At 36.0% G+C, this 12,116-nt stretch overlaps 1 protein-coding gene across 3 annotated transcripts in view; it reads left to right on the top strand.

The window, feature by feature from the left end:
* Positions 1 to 12,116, top strand: part of RAB2A (RAB2A, member RAS oncogene family) — a 63,294-nt gene that overhangs the window by 22,742 nt on the left and 28,436 nt on the right. For all 3 annotated transcript variants that reach the window (XM_036436995.2, XM_036436992.2, XM_036436993.2), the window contains 3 exons: positions 1,308 to 1,375; positions 10,065 to 10,147; positions 10,579 to 10,671. In XM_036436995.2, coding sequence (XP_036292888.1) covers positions 1,308 to 1,375; positions 10,065 to 10,147; positions 10,579 to 10,671 — 244 coding nt within the window. The remainder of the gene's footprint in view (positions 1 to 1,307; positions 1,376 to 10,064; positions 10,148 to 10,578; positions 10,672 to 12,116) is intronic.

The following is a 12,116-nucleotide window of genomic DNA, read 5'->3' on the forward strand; positions in this document are numbered from 1 at the left end:
AATTTTTCTGAAAAAATCTATAGTAAAATATTCTAAAATAAAAACATTACTACTAAACAAACAAACACATACATAAAGTGTTTGTGGGGAGGGTGGTAATGAAACTAGTCTTCCAGGTTAGGCTAAAAAAAAAAAAAAAATGAAAGAATATCTGGTGATTCACCGGCTAGTGGGTCGGGTAGAGGAACCGGGATGAAAGGTTATTGCCAGATTTCACGCCTGGACATCGTGACGGACAGAGGAGCTATTCGCTGGGAAAGGAGCAATGACCATGAACCAGATGTGGAGGGGAAACTAAGCATCTACTCGAGGCCCCCTAGGTGCCAGGAGCTTTTCAAATTCTTACAATCATTCTGCACCGCAGGCACATCATTTGGCCCAAAGCCAAATCAATCTCCATCACTTTTAAAAAATATAGGTATAATTAATATTGCCAATTTTGTAAAAGTGATTGAAATGCAGCTAACTTTTATTGTTTAAAGTATTACATATATTCCCCTTTGTTCCCCATTGACCCCTTCTAGCCTTCTCCTGCCCCCCATCCCAGGTTTTCCCCACACTGTTCTCTGTGTCTATGGGTTATGCACATATGCATACAAGTTCTTTGATTAGTCTCTTCCCACCCACCCAAGACATTAGTAATGTTTTTTATTGTGTTTACTGATTAAACAAATGAGAGACAAGATAGCATAGGGATTAGAAGCATCTTAGAGCCCTGGAAACAGCAATTGTACAGTGGTCCTGCTCTATCCATTGAGCCATACCAGCTATGGCAATAATTGTGGCTCTTGATCTCACATCTAGTTGTTTTTATATTACAAAGCCTGTGAAATATGAAGATGATGGTTGGTGTCTTGACTACCCTAGCCTTGAATATCAGTGTTTTAATTATGTCCTTAGCTTATGTCTTTCTTTTTTAAAATATGTTTTTATTGATTTCAGAGAGGAAAAAGGAGAGAGGAAGGAAGGGAGGGAGGGAAGGAGGAAAGGAGGGAGGGAGGGGAGAACCATTGATTGGCTGCCTCCTGCACACTCCCTATTGGGATCAAGCCTGATATGCCCTTGATCTGAATCGAACCCAGGACCCTTCAGTCCACAGGCCAATGGTCTATCCCAGCTTATGTCTTATTAGCACCTCTGCCTTAGCTTATATGTTTACTCAGGATAGGAGCTGTATTTGTAAAAATCCATCTGAATATTACCTAGTACAGGATGTCCTCCAATTAAACATCTGTTTCTTTTTAATACTTAAATGTGAAATATATTCCCACTAGATTATGTAACAAATCATCTTCTACTCTATTCAGGTGTAGAGTTTGGTGCTCGAATGATAACTATTGATGGGAAACAAATAAAACTTCAGATATGGGATACGGTAAGTATAGCAAAAATACATTGTATGACTTGAGTGAAGTTCTATGAAAGTACATTGTGTGTTTATTTTGTTTTCATGTTATTTTATGCCTGTTATGATTTGTTAAACACAAACACCCCGACAGCCATGAGATGAAATGTAGTACCAGAAAGATTAGTTTTTTTCCTTTTTTTTTTTTTTTTAAATCCTCATCTGAGGATATGTGTCTTTATTTTAGAGAGAGGGGAAGATGGGGGGCGGGGGAGTGAGAGAGAGAAACATCCATGTTAGAGAGAAACATCCATCAGTTGCTTCCCATACATGCCCTGACTAGGAATCGAACCTTTAGTCTTTCAACCCACTAAGCCACACTGGCCAGGGCAAGATTAGTTTTTATGCACTATTTTCAACAGATGTACCCCAACTATTGGATGTTCGTGAACATGAATGCTCAGGCTGTGGTCTAAACATAAATACTACAGAAAATATGTTTTTAAGAAAAACAAGCATCATGTCTGAAATACACATGTGAGGTAAAATATGAATGCCAACACCGTAGAACCTTGATCTGACATTGCATTAATTTTACAAGTTTGATTTAGTGTCAACCACTTGAAGCCACCTTGCTTTCAATCCTGATTCTAACATTTACGTTCACTGACTGCCTATTATATTACTGGCTATATAATTTTTAAAAATCTTTTTATTGAATTTATTGGAGCGACATTGGTTAATAAAATTATATAGGTTTCAAGCCCAGCTAGTGTGGTTCACTGATTGAGCACTGACCTATGAACCAGGAGGTCATGGTTCGATTCCAGGTTGCAGGCTCTATTCCCAGCTGCAGGAGGCAGCTGATTAATGATTCTCTCTCATTTTTGACGTTTCTATCTATCCTCCCTTTCTTTCTGAAATTAATAAAAATGTATTTTTAAAAATTACATATTTTCAGGTGTGCAGTTTTATAATACACCATCTGTATATTGTGTTGTTTTCACCACCACAAGTCACATCTCCTTTCATCACCATTTATCCTTCTCTTTACCCTCTTCTCCCCTTCCAAGCGCCCTTTTCCCTCTGGTAATCACCTGAGTTTTTTTCCCTTTGCTTACTCTACTTGACTTTTTTCACCTAGCCCCTCTCTCCTCTGATAGCTGTTCATCTGTTGTTCTCTGAATCTATGAGTCTGTTTTCTATTTTGCTTGTTAGTTTATTTTGTTCATTAGATTCCACATGTAAGTGAAGTCTTAAGGTATTTGTCTTACTCTGATTAGCTTATTTCACTTAGCATAATACTCTCCAGGTCTATCCATGCTGTCACAAAAGGTAAGTTTTTTTGTTTTTGTTTTTGTTTTTTGTTTAATTTCATTGTGTAAGTGTATCACAGCTTCTTTATCCACTCATTTACTGATGGACACTTGGGCTTTTCCAAATCTTGGTTATTGTAAATAATGCTGCAATGAACATAAGGGTGCATATATTCTTTCAAAAATAGTGTTTTGGGTTTCTTCCAGTATATTCATGGAAGTGGAATTGCAGGGTCAGAAGGCAGTTCCATTTTTAATTTTTTGCGGTAGCTCCGTACTGCTTTCCATAATGGCTGCACCAGTCTGCATTCCCACCAATAGTGCACAAAGGTTCCCATTTCTCCATATCCTCGCCAACACTTGTTTGTTGATTTTTTTATGATAGTCATTCTGACAGGTGTGATGTGGTATGGTATCTCATTGTGGTTTTAACTTGCAACTCTGATGATTAGTGACATTGAGCATCTTTTCATATGTCCATTGGCCATCTGTAGGTCCTCTGTAGAAGTGTCTATTCAGGTCCTTTGCTCATTTTTTAATTGGATTGTTTGTCTTCCTGGTGTTGAGTTTTATAAGTTCTTTATAAGTTTTGGATATTGATTGGCAAATATGTCCTCCCATTCAGTGGATCGTCTTTTCATTTGTTGATAGTTTCCTTTGCTGTGCAAAAACTTTTTAGTTTTATGTACTTCTATTTGTTTATTTTTTTTCTTTTGTTTCCCTTGCCTAAGGCTATATATCAGAAAAATTAAGGGGTAGTTTTCTTTCCTGTGTCTAAAGGATGGTACCTTTGAAGACATCATGACTCTGCCCCCAAAGAATCCCAGTGGCTTTCATTTGTAGGGTGCTAGGACCCAGAGGCTTGTTCCAGAATTTAAGGAATGTTTTTAAAAAAAACTGCTTTTAAAAGTTGTATTCTGAGTGTCTGCCTTACAGGGTTTTCTCTTATTGTCAGTGGTTTTCTTTCTTTCATACCTGATTTTCAAAACTCTTTAATGTATGTTATCTGACAATATTAAGGTTGATTCCACACTTAGTTTATATCTGAGTGAAACAGTTTTGTAGTTTGTCTATAACCTGGATAGCAAGGTACACTTTAAGTAAGAATCATGTCTATTCCTGGCCCAAGACATTTACAAAACTATTCTAGAGTCCTTCAGGGAAAATTTTGCTCGATCTTATGGTTAATTGTATCAGCTTTAAAGAAATTATTTCCCCCTCAATGACTAAGACTCAGTATTTTAATATATTTGTCATCATTGTATATTCATTTCCAGTTTCAAAAATAAAAGTAAGGCATTTTCCTTGAAAATATCCACAACTACCATGTATACTTTCTTTTGAAAATAGTTAAGTCCAGCTTCAGCAGATACCTCTGGAGGCCTCGCTGGAAGCAGTGATAACAGCAGACCACTGCCTCCCTTACTGCACTCTCCCTTGGCCCTGTGTCACTTTTTGTCTTTTATCAGAAGTTAGGTGTTGGTATTCTTCATCTCTGTCACAGTAGGTCAGTGAAGGAATGTAAGTTTCTATTCATTTACTCCTGGCAGAAGGGCTAAAGAAGTCTATTCTCACTATTAGACCCTCATCTAGCCTTTATCCACCTAATTTTTTTATTCTTATTAGTCATTTGCTTTTTATCACTTTTTCATTCACCTTCCACATAAATTTTATTCTCACCCAAAATTTGTAATATGGATGTTTTAAGTCTGTATATCTGCTCAATTTCTCTAGAAATATTTTTATTTTATATTTACAAATATTTTTTACCTCAAGTAAAAGTTAGTGAAACTGTGTTTAAAAAAACAAAACAAAAACATGCTAAAATACATTTTCGGCAAATCACAGACATTTTTTCAGTCCTTTATAAAATATGTCCTTTTATACCCAGCACCTCACCCCGAAAAATGAATATTTTTGTGTATCAATGAAGCAGTAAGAATGGATGACCAGAATTGGGTGGGGGTAGGGGAAGGGCCTGGAACCAAGCACTGGGAACAATCCTGCCTCGGCCACTCCTGTCTGCTCCCATCCCCACAACTCCCAGAACTGAGAGGCTTTGGGAGGCCCAACTATTTTGCCTCCTTCTGCAGCTGCTCATCAACTTTTTCTAGAACAACCGCAGGGACCCTATATTAGACATTTCAGTCTACTCTGCTGTTTACTTCCCACCTATGGTCTCTATTTTCTCTTAAATGGCTGCATTAAAAGAATCAGAAGTTGATAATCACATCCTCTAAGTCTTATTTACAGCCCTGTTTCTCTTAGTCTCTCAAAAGGCCTAAGATTATAGTCCTGGTTGATTTTTCTCAAACATCCTTGCTGCGGGCACTAAGGCAGCCTAAAAGTCACTTTGATTCTTACTAATGTCGCTGTTGTTCAAAACAGAAGTCTTGTTCCTGCATGTAGATCTCAATGCATGAAATTCTCAGTGTCCTCGATGATAGCAGTTCCTTGATCACTGGTCTAGATTTTTAAGTTGAGTCTGTTTAGTGAAGTACCTGAGATTTCATGCTTCTGCACTAGACAATTTACTTTACTGTTTAGAAATCCTTTTTTTTTTTTTTTTTTTTTTTTTTTTTTTTTTTTTTTTTTAATTCTCTTTGGTTCTTGGCTAGGGTTTGATAACTGGAGTTGTTAGATGAGTGACTGACTGAAAGTAAAAATTAATACTGTAATACTGATTCTCATAGATCTTAATTTTCTAACTTTATTTGCTCTTTGGTTCAATCAAGATAACATTTTAGTGCCTACTATAAATATGCTTTACTATTTTGTTAGAATATCCTTCAAAAACCAAAGAGGAAAACAGATAAGCATTTGAGCAGTGAGTGTGTTAGTTTTATCCATTTGGTAGTATTAGAACTAAATGATTACATGAAAGTGCTTTTGGATTTGTGAGGAGAAAAGGATAACTATGGGCTGTGGTAGACGAGCTTGATAGGTTTGTGAGGGAATGGGGCTTGAATTGGCTATCAAAGGTTGTAGAAATTGAATAAGTGATTTTTCAGTCAAAAATAAACATACAAAAAAAAAAAAAAAAAAAGCAGAATATAGATCAAATATTAGATTTAAAAAAGTAGTTGTTTAAGCAAGCCTTTTATTGACTAAGAAGATAAGATTCTACCCAATTTGCTCAGTGGAAAGAGCATCAGGGTCCTGGGTTTAATTCCATTCAAGGGCATGTATCTCGATTGCAGGTTGGATCCCTGGTTCTAGTTGGGGCATGTGCAAAGGCAAAGGCAGCCAATTGATGTGTTCCTCTCACATCGATGTATCAGCGTTTCTCTCTGTCTCTTTCTCTCCCTTTTATTCTCTAAAAAGTCAGTGGAAAAAATATCCTCAGGATAAATTTTGAAGAAACAAATAGAGATCAACTCCTAGGAGTTTCAGGGTATTTAGAAAGTTTTACTAAGCCATAGCTTAATGAGAGTAAAGTTGTATGTTATAGAAGTAATAAGAGAGGAAGAAGAGTTAAATTGCATTATCAACAGAAAGACTCAGACACATGGGGAATCCAGTTGGGGGGAATCTTTATGTGGCAGTGGAAGTAAATTTTAAAGGTATGGGGAAACTAATCAGGTTGATTTCACTTAGCAATCCTCATGAAAAAAATGAAGGTCTATAAGGGTTCTTTTTCACAAATGTTTTAGGACTCTGATTTTAATCCTAAGCATTACTAAAAATGGAACTTGCCCTTTATCTCTCAAAGCCAATTTACTCTATTATACTTTGTGGATATCTGGGTATCTTTGCTGATGTTTTACAGAAGTCAACAGCTGTATTGTCCACTCTGACCACAAGGTTTTTCTGATGCAATTCACTTACCTAGTCATCCTCATCTCATTAAGTACCTTTTTCTCTACATCCTTAACTTATATTAGGAATCTCTTACTACAGAGAATTCTATATCCTGTTCTGTTTCAAGCTTCTAAAATCTCTTTAACCAAACACTTTATTGTGAAGGGGTTAAAAAAAAAAATAACATCACGCCCCCTAGCTGGTGTGCATGTGGACCGAGGGTCCTGGGTTTGGTTCTGGTCAAGGGCACATCCCCAAGTTTCCGGCTTGGTCCCCAGTAGGGACATATAAGAGGCAGATGATCAATGATTCTCTCTCATCATTGATGTTTCTAATTCTCTCTCTTCCTCCCCCTTCCTCTCTGAAATCAATAAAAAAAATTTTTTTTTAAATAGCATATCTAGCGGGCTTCGGTGTCAACATGACCAAGTCCAAGAACCACAGCATGCACAACCAGTCCTGAAAGAAAATGGTATCAAGAAACCCTGACCACAAAGATAATCTCTTTCGAGTGTAGACCCCATGTTCCTAAGGAACAAGTACAATAAGAAGGGCCTGAAGAAGATGCAGGCCAACACCAAGGCCATGAGTGCACTTGCCAAGGTTATCAAAGCCCTAGTAAAGCCCAAGATCCCAGCAGCCGCAAGCTCAGCCAGCTTACCTACATTGCTCACCCTAAGCTTGGAAAATGTGTTCGTACCCGCATTGCTAAGGGTCTCAGGCTCTGCCACCCAAAGTCCAAAGACAAGGCTCAAACCAAGCGCCAGGCTGCTGCTGCAGCACAGGCTCCAGCTCAGACTGCCAAAGGTGCCCAGGCCCCCACAAAGGCTCCACAGTATAGGCCTCTGTCTGTCGGTGTGAGGACAGAGGATTGGTGTGACACCTGGGCTGCTGTCTGCTTGGAGCTGTTGTCCCCCTGTGTACATTTATTGTGCAAATAAATCTGAGGCAGAGGAAAAAAAATTATCTATTTCCTAAGTTGGCATTCTTTTTCATTTAAAATACTATATGTCAATCACAGTTTGGACAAGTTTATGTAAGTGCTTTTTAAAAAACTAGATTACTTTACTATTGGACTAGCTTTATGCAGTTAGCTGTTATTTGTTTATAGTTGGACTAGAGGACCTACCGGTGCACAAAATTTGGGCACTCAGGGGTAGGGTCTCAGCCCGGCCTGCACCCTCTTGCAGTCCGGGACCCTTTGCTTCTTACCTCCCATCTGCAGCAGAGGTGGGAGAGGCTCCTGCCACTACCACTGCACTCACCAGCCGTGAGCCCGGCTTCTGGCTGAGCGGTGCTCCCCCAGTGGGAGCGCACTGACCTCCAGGGGGCAGCTCCTGCATTGAACATCTGCCCCCTGATGGTCAGTGTGCATCATAGTGACCAATCATTCTGTTGTTAGGTCGATTTGCATATTAGAGTTTTATTATATAGGATAAGCCATAGTAAAACACTTATTTGAGCAAGATGTTTTTCGGCTACTAGTGCCATTAACTAGGCCAGAGTGTAGGGTGTTTTCCTACAAGTCAGCTTTCAAGAATTTGAAAACTATCCTGAATACTGGTCTTTGCTTATTATGTAATTAGAGATTTTTAAGATACATTCGACATTCATAGTCCTCACTTGGAATATGTGAGGGGTTTTAATTGCATTTTGTTTGATTTTTATAATGGTGGGCAAAGTCCAGATTCAGTGGATTCAGTATAAGGTGTGTATATGTTATTTCCATATCGCAATATGTTCGTTTTGGTAAAATAGAGAGGAAAGGGAATGGCATGTAGTTTTAGTTCTGTAGTGGTGTTCCTCTAGTAGCATATTTATTTTAGCTCATCTCACAGAGTGTTCCAGCAAGATTGTTTTAAAGGACTTTCACCTTACTCAGTGTTTAGATGTGACACATACAAGAGCTCTAAACCTGATTTTTATTTTAAACTAATAAAATATTTATCTTTTTTGTATTTTTTATCGCAGACTTGATATATATAATTCATGGTGAAATTAATCTCTTAAAAATTTAGGCCTTAGTTTTTCCATGCTAAACAATTAAAGGAGAAATTCCCATAATGCTTGCAATTTTGAACTTGAATTGGGAAGGTCTTTTTTGAAAGATACATCCCAATAAATTATATTAACATAATTGTAATTAATTTAATGCTTTCAACTAGTAACATATAGTATTTTTACCTCAATCTATGTGAATTGAGGTGGCTAATTTTATAGCCCTCTTATATGTGGCTTTCTCAGTATCTAACTTAGCGTGACATTATTCTAAGTGCCAGAATTGCTCATGAGTTACCAAGAGAGGGTCTAATCTTTAGTTTCCACATATAAGTTATTTTACTGAATCTTAGCATGTTATGATTTACTGGCATGTATACTAATTTAGGTGGAATGCACTATGACAACAGGATTCATTCTGTCACTCAACAGGCTTTGTCTGAATGTTGGGTGCCAGATCGGGGCTGGGCACTGGGTGTGGGGGCATGGGAAGGAGGGAGGGTGGTGGGAGGGCCAAGAAGAACAAGGCATTATAAAGTATTGAGGGTTAGAACAGGGAAGAACTTGAGCTGTGTGCTTACTGAGAGTAAGAAGGGCTTAATATTTGCATTAGAAGATCAGAATTCAGAACATGCAAACATAAATATGTTTCAAGAAGTTAGTAGGTTTTGAATACAAAAAATTGTGAAAACTGGCTTTATGTTTACTTAATTTACATATTTTTCTCAAAGGTAGAAGTGATTAAAAATGAAAAAATATTTTATAAGAACTGTCTCAATTTTAATCTTAAAGGAAATAGGCATATCCTTTACCATTCTTTCTTGAAAATTAGAACATTAGTGCCACCAGTAAAAGAGAAATTAACTAATTTTGCATAATCTCTGACGTCTGTTTTTACAAGTGGATATAAAGATGACTTTTACATCCTGTTGCCTTTTGACAGCATTATATATCAAATACAGAGAAAATTGATTAAGTGTGGAGAAAAATTATATAAATTAAATTCAGAACCATTTTCTGTTTTTCATAATAAAATGATTGCTCAAAGAATTCCATCTGATGACTGTTGAAAGCTCACTGCAGTTTGTGATATAACTGATAAAATCTGCATCCTTGGCCTTCCAACAACCTTTATACCAGCAGATGGTGGGCGTAAAGATGTCATTCATCATTTATTTACAATGGACTTTATTTATTCTAGTGTCAACAGCTGCCCCAGGGAGTGGGTTATTGAATTCAAATGTGAGGCTCTGGGTTATTTGCTTCCTTTCAAATTTGTCTTCAGAGCTTAGTTGCTAGGAGTCCATTCTGTGCTCTAATAATGATTCATGTATTGTGAAGCCATTCAGTAAATTGGGTTGTCAGGGATTGCCAAAAGAGGTTTAGAGGTCTTGGGGGTAGGGAGGTTGCATGTGCATCTGGTTGTCTGGTTGACTTGAGCAATAGTAGTAGTATGTGACTTTTTCCCAAGATTGGTGAAGCTAGGTTTCCTTCTTTTCCTTTATGCACTCATTCCCTACCTGCCCATATTCTACACATGAATAATAAGGAAATGAAGAGGACAATTTATTAAAGGAAATTCTCAACCTTTTCTTTTCTCACAGGCAGGGCAAGAGTCCTTTCGTTCCATCACGAGGTCATATTACAGAGGTGCAGCGGGGGCTTTACTAGTATATGACATTACAAGGTGAGAACTTAGAAAATTTTCAGTTCAGTGGTCAATGCAAAGAATTTTTCTAAATAAAGGTCGTTACCAGTAATAAAAGTATAGTTTTGTCTTTATGCTCTAGCTATTTGCCTTTAAACTTGTATTTCTTAAAAGAAATATAAATTTACTACAGAAATTTGTAATTAAATTATTTTTATATATGTAAAAGTACCCCCAGGTTAATCGATTTGGTAATATTAATTATATAATAGAAATTTAATAAAGTGCTATTACATTTAATTTCTAAACTGAACTATAATCACTGGATTTTAAATCCAAATATGTACTTGAAACCTGTTGTCATTACATAAGTGGATGTGACTAAAAATAGTTATCTTTAATAAGTGTTCATTGTACACTGTGAGGGGAAATCCTTTGACAATAGTAATAAAATTATCATTTATGTTTAGGAGAGATACATTCAACCACTTGACAACCTGGTTAGAAGATGCCCGCCAGCATTCCAATTCCAACATGGTCATTATGCTTATTGGAAATAAAAGGTAAAGGGGATAATTTAAAGTTTTTTTAAATTAATTATGAAGACTGTGGATAGTTGTTTATGTGATGCACTGTTGAAGTACATTTGTCCAAATGTAAGTTAATGGTTTCTGAAATTATAAAATTTTGAAAAGCCTAAGATTTTTTTTTTTAATTAAAATTAGGTGACATTGTTTAATAGTATATAAGTTTCAAGTTTTTTTGCTACATGATCTGGATATTGCATTGTGTGCCCACCACCCAATGTCATATCATCTCTCGTCACCATATATTTGGCCCCATTTACTCTTTACTACCCCTATCCCAACTCCCTTCCCTCTGGTAACCACTATCTATTGTCTGTGTATATGAATTTTAGTTTTATATTCCACATATGAGTGAAATAATTTGGTTTTTAAAATACAGAAAATAAACTTGGTTGGAAATTACTATTTCAAGTAGTCTTTTGTTCTTAAAATCCCGAAACACTTAAAATTTTTTAGTAGGTATTACATTAGTACTTTTAAACTTACCTGTAAGGCTTTATTTTAGTGTCATATTAATGTTTTTTTCTTCCAAACTTTATATTTCTAGGGAGCATTATCTGCAACAAATGTCCTTTTGCTTTACATTTAAAAAGATAGTACCTGGGAAAATGTTCTTTCCCGTAGTTTCTGTAAATTTGTAAGAGTGTGGGAAAGTTATAACTAATTTTAGTAGAAAATGAAATTAGTATTTCTGAAATGCTAGACATAGTTCATTCATTCTTTAGGTTTATAAAATAGTGTTAAAAGATAATGTTTTTAGAAAGGTAAAATCATGATTCTTAAATGATAATGAACACATCAAAGCTTTTATTTATCTCATTCATTAATAAAGGGAACCAGTAAGATTTTTAAAGTTTATTTAAAAGAGTACACAGAGTGCCATATTTATAATCAAATAAAGAATGCCTACATGAATTTACAGATGGATAAAAAACTGAAAAATATCCATAGGATGATAATTATATTTCAAGAGGTCTTTTCAGTCTGCAATTTCTACGAACCACATTATTTCCAATATTATCTGCTTTACAGAAGTTATTTTCTATCTTTTGCAATCTTTGAGAATTTGTGGGATGCAGTAAAAGCAGTGCTTACAGGGAGATTATAGTAATTAAATACTTACATTAGGAAAATGTTTCAAATCAATAATCTAAACTTTCACTTGAAGAATAAAAACTAAAACAATAAGAGAAAATTAAACCTAAGGTAAGAAAAAAAAAAGGTGGTAATAAGAAAATCAATGAAACCAAAAGTTAGTTCTTGAGAAAAGATAAATAAAATAATATTGATCATGAAAAAGACACATGACCAATATCAGGAACTGCTTATCTTCTACAGATACCACTACAGATACTTCAGATATTATAGGGATAAGAGAATATTATAAACAAAATCAACAGATTGAGGAGATGTTGGTCAAA

This window comes from Pipistrellus kuhlii, unplaced genomic scaffold (assembly GCF_014108245.1).
Source record: "Pipistrellus kuhlii isolate mPipKuh1 unplaced genomic scaffold, mPipKuh1.p scaffold_m20_p_14, whole genome shotgun sequence".
NCBI classification, from domain to species: Eukaryota; Metazoa; Chordata; class Mammalia; order Chiroptera; family Vespertilionidae; genus Pipistrellus; species Pipistrellus kuhlii.